The sequence below is a fragment of the Cordyceps militaris genome, assembly GCF_000225605.1.
Source record: "Cordyceps militaris CM01 unplaced genomic scaffold CCM_S00002, whole genome shotgun sequence".
Taxonomy (NCBI): Eukaryota; Fungi; Ascomycota; class Sordariomycetes; order Hypocreales; family Cordycipitaceae; genus Cordyceps; species Cordyceps militaris.
In genome coordinates this window covers 1,104,674-1,107,790 of record NW_006271970.1, presented here as the reverse complement: position 1 = coordinate 1,107,790, position 3,117 = coordinate 1,104,674, and the positions used below count along the sequence as shown (strand labels likewise).

General features: G+C 34.2%; 1 protein-coding gene across 1 annotated transcript; it reads left to right on the top strand.

Annotated features, from left to right (window-relative positions):
- Positions 1 to 224: 224 nt before the first annotated feature.
- On the top strand, positions 225 to 1,223 carry CCM_02295 (uncharacterized protein; the record flags this gene model as incomplete). The annotated part of the gene is made up of 3 exons (XM_006667447.1): positions 225 to 272; positions 871 to 954; positions 1,041 to 1,223. 3 exons carry the CDS (start codon positions 225 to 227, stop codon positions 1,221 to 1,223), a joined length of 315 nt encoding a protein of 104 aa, XP_006667510.1.
- Between the last annotated feature and the right edge of the window lie 1,894 nt (positions 1,224 to 3,117).

Genomic DNA, 3,117 nt, shown 5'->3' with positions numbered 1-3,117 from the left:
GCCCACATCCGCATTCTCCCATAAATAGCAACCCGAAGGGTCAATCAATACTTTTTGGAATTGCCGGGCAGTCGCGTGAAGACCTCGGAAAGCTGGTCCGCTGCCCGTACAGGTCCAAGTGACGAGTCCCAGAAAAGCAACTCAACCCCTCGGAGGATTCATACCGTGCTTGAAATGGCGTGACAGCGTGTCAGAATGAGGCCTGGGTAATACAGGGCGGGATAATGAGCCCAGTGGCAAGCAACGAGGTACATGCAGACGCGCGAGGCGGGGTACTTAATAACTAGGAAGTACTAAATACTAATAAGGTAGGAGGTAAGTAAGGTAATAGCCTAGCTTTAGTATATATTTACCTAGGTAGCTAAAGTAGTCCTAGTAGTAATAAAGAGGCTAAAGTAATAGTAATAATATAAGTAATAATAACTATAATAATAAATAAGACTATTATTAACTAATCTATATAAAGGCCTTGGGTCAAAAGACTCACAGGGTATTTTTAACGAATTGGGTAAAACTCCCTAGTTATCTCTATTCTCATCCTTTTGTACATTGATACATGAAATGGTACCCCCACCGCCTTCTTCTTCGAGCGGCACCTCAGTTCCAGGGCATAAAAGCCTCCCCAATCAATAATTAGCGATTGACGCGCTAATTAGTCAGCCTTCTCGTCCCTCTTTGACCTACTTCGCTCTCATTGGTTCATTGGCTACCCTGGACTCCACTCGAGCCCACGAAATACCATAATAGGCAGTTTGTATTCTCTAGTTAGATATTCCGCAAAGTCCAATCAAGCTGTCACCTATGTTTCAGGGTTCTTCAATCTTCAACTTCCCCCACCTATTTACTATCTGACTGACCTAATCAATCAAGATGAAGCTCGTCGTTGTCCTCGCCGCCGCTGCTGCTGGCCTCGTTGCCGCTCGGCCCTCCCCTCCCGTTCTCTCCAATAACGCTGTATGTGTACGAATTCTGTGTCCCCTTTATCAATAACCCTGCAACAGCCTAGACTGAACAGCAGCGCCTGCTATGTACTGATACAGATCGTCTGCCTGGGCTCTGCCATTAGGGACGCCGGCTGCTGGTTCACCGACATCCCGTGCATCTGCAAGGAGAAGCTGATGGACATACGCTCCAGGGCCGAGCTCTGCCTCATGGAGAAGCATTGCACTCAGGAAGACAAAAATGGGACTCTCCTCTCCATCCAGTCTTTCTGCCTCGAATAAAAGACTCGGGTTGGTATAAGTTATCCTTGGGGTCAATATTATGGATACTACGGAGTAGTTAAAGGCTTTTACAGGAGGGAGGCTTTTACGAGCCGAGTTAACGCCACTTTCAGGGTTTGTGACTAATCAACTCCGAGCATACTTGAGACAGGTCCAGGAAATGCCACTTCTGAGAGACTGTACTCTCAGGGACTGCGAGTCTGTGGATCTATCTCCTCCCTCTGTTCGAGAGATGGTACTGATAATAATCTATTACGTGCTATTTCATACTATTCATCCTATTCGTCCTAATCCTGCCCAGTCCTCTCACGCCATCCGTCATGGGGCGGCGTGTCTCAGGCCACTCCTCCGGCTCCGCGTCCAATTACCTCGCGGGTATGAACAAAGACGAAGGTGATTGGCGGCGTCGAGAAGCTGGGTGGTTGCGCTCTGCAGTCTTGCTGCTCCTTCCCTTGTTGGACATCGATCGAAAATAGACAGTCATCATACACTGCATTGCATTGTGCGTTGTTTTGGGGCTGAAATATTTGCCGAACCTAAATAGATAATTGCTAAATTTTTTAGTAGCTAGTGACTATTAGGGTGGCTAGTATAATACCTAGACGCTAAAGCCGGCTTTTCTATAGTAATTTATATAGTAAGGTAATAAATACTATCTAGCCCTTACTACCTACTACCTATACTACTACCTACTAACTTAATTCTTATATTATATAATTAAAATTAAAGCTATTATTATTAAATTTAATATAAATACCTTTTATAGAATAATATATTATACCTTTAAAGATATTAATAATATAATAAAAAATATAATTAAAAGTAAAGGTTATTTTATAATTATTAATATAAATACTATAATATAATAAAAGAAATAATATATTTATTATTAAATAATATTAATAGGCTTATAAAAAGGTAAAAAAAGAAATCTTAATTATAAGGCTATAAGTACCCTTTTAAGGTTAATATATTATATAAATATTATCTAAATTAATAGGTAATTAAGTATATTAAGACTAATATTAACTATTAATATAATTACTTATTAAAGGGTATTAAAGTATACTCTTTATATTAGATTAAGGATATTATAAAGTATAAAAAGGAAATTATTTTCTTTTTTAATTTTAATATCTTTATATTAAATATTATTAATTTATTAAAAAAAAAAGTATATCCTTATTATAAAGACTATACTAATAAATATTAATAACCTTCTTAACTATTATAAAAAGGTAAAGCTTATTAGCTATACTTTAATTTAATAGCTTTATAACTATTTTTAGGTATTTAAAAAATATATTTATAAAGTTAGAATTAATTAAAAAAGCTAAATAAATAGTTTATTTATTATTCTATATACTAGTTTTAAAGTTCTATAGCTTTTTTTAAATATATAAATATATAATTATACTTATAAGACTAACTACTTTAACCTCCCCCTTTTTAATATATATTCTATTATATTAATAAAAAAGACTTTTTAAGTTATTATAGCCTTTATTATTAAAAAAAGTACTAGTTATTTTTTATAGGTTTTAGACTAGTTTATAAAGGTATTAAAGGTTAAAAAGATCTAGTTATTAAAGGTAGTTATTTATAACTATAACCTTACCTTTATTAAGGCCTTTAAAGATTACTTTAAGTTTAATTAAAAAAATATATATTATATTTATAGTATATTTATATAAATATTTTTATATATACTAAAAAGTTTTTTCCTAAACTAACCTAGAACTTTATTATATATATAAATACTTAGTATCTTAAGTTTATTTAGTTTCTAATAATCTAGAAAAAGCTTATTAACTCCCTTACTATATATACCTATAAGAAGAGACTATAAAAGTTTATAATACCTAGAAAATAGCTATTAAAAGCTATTCTTTAT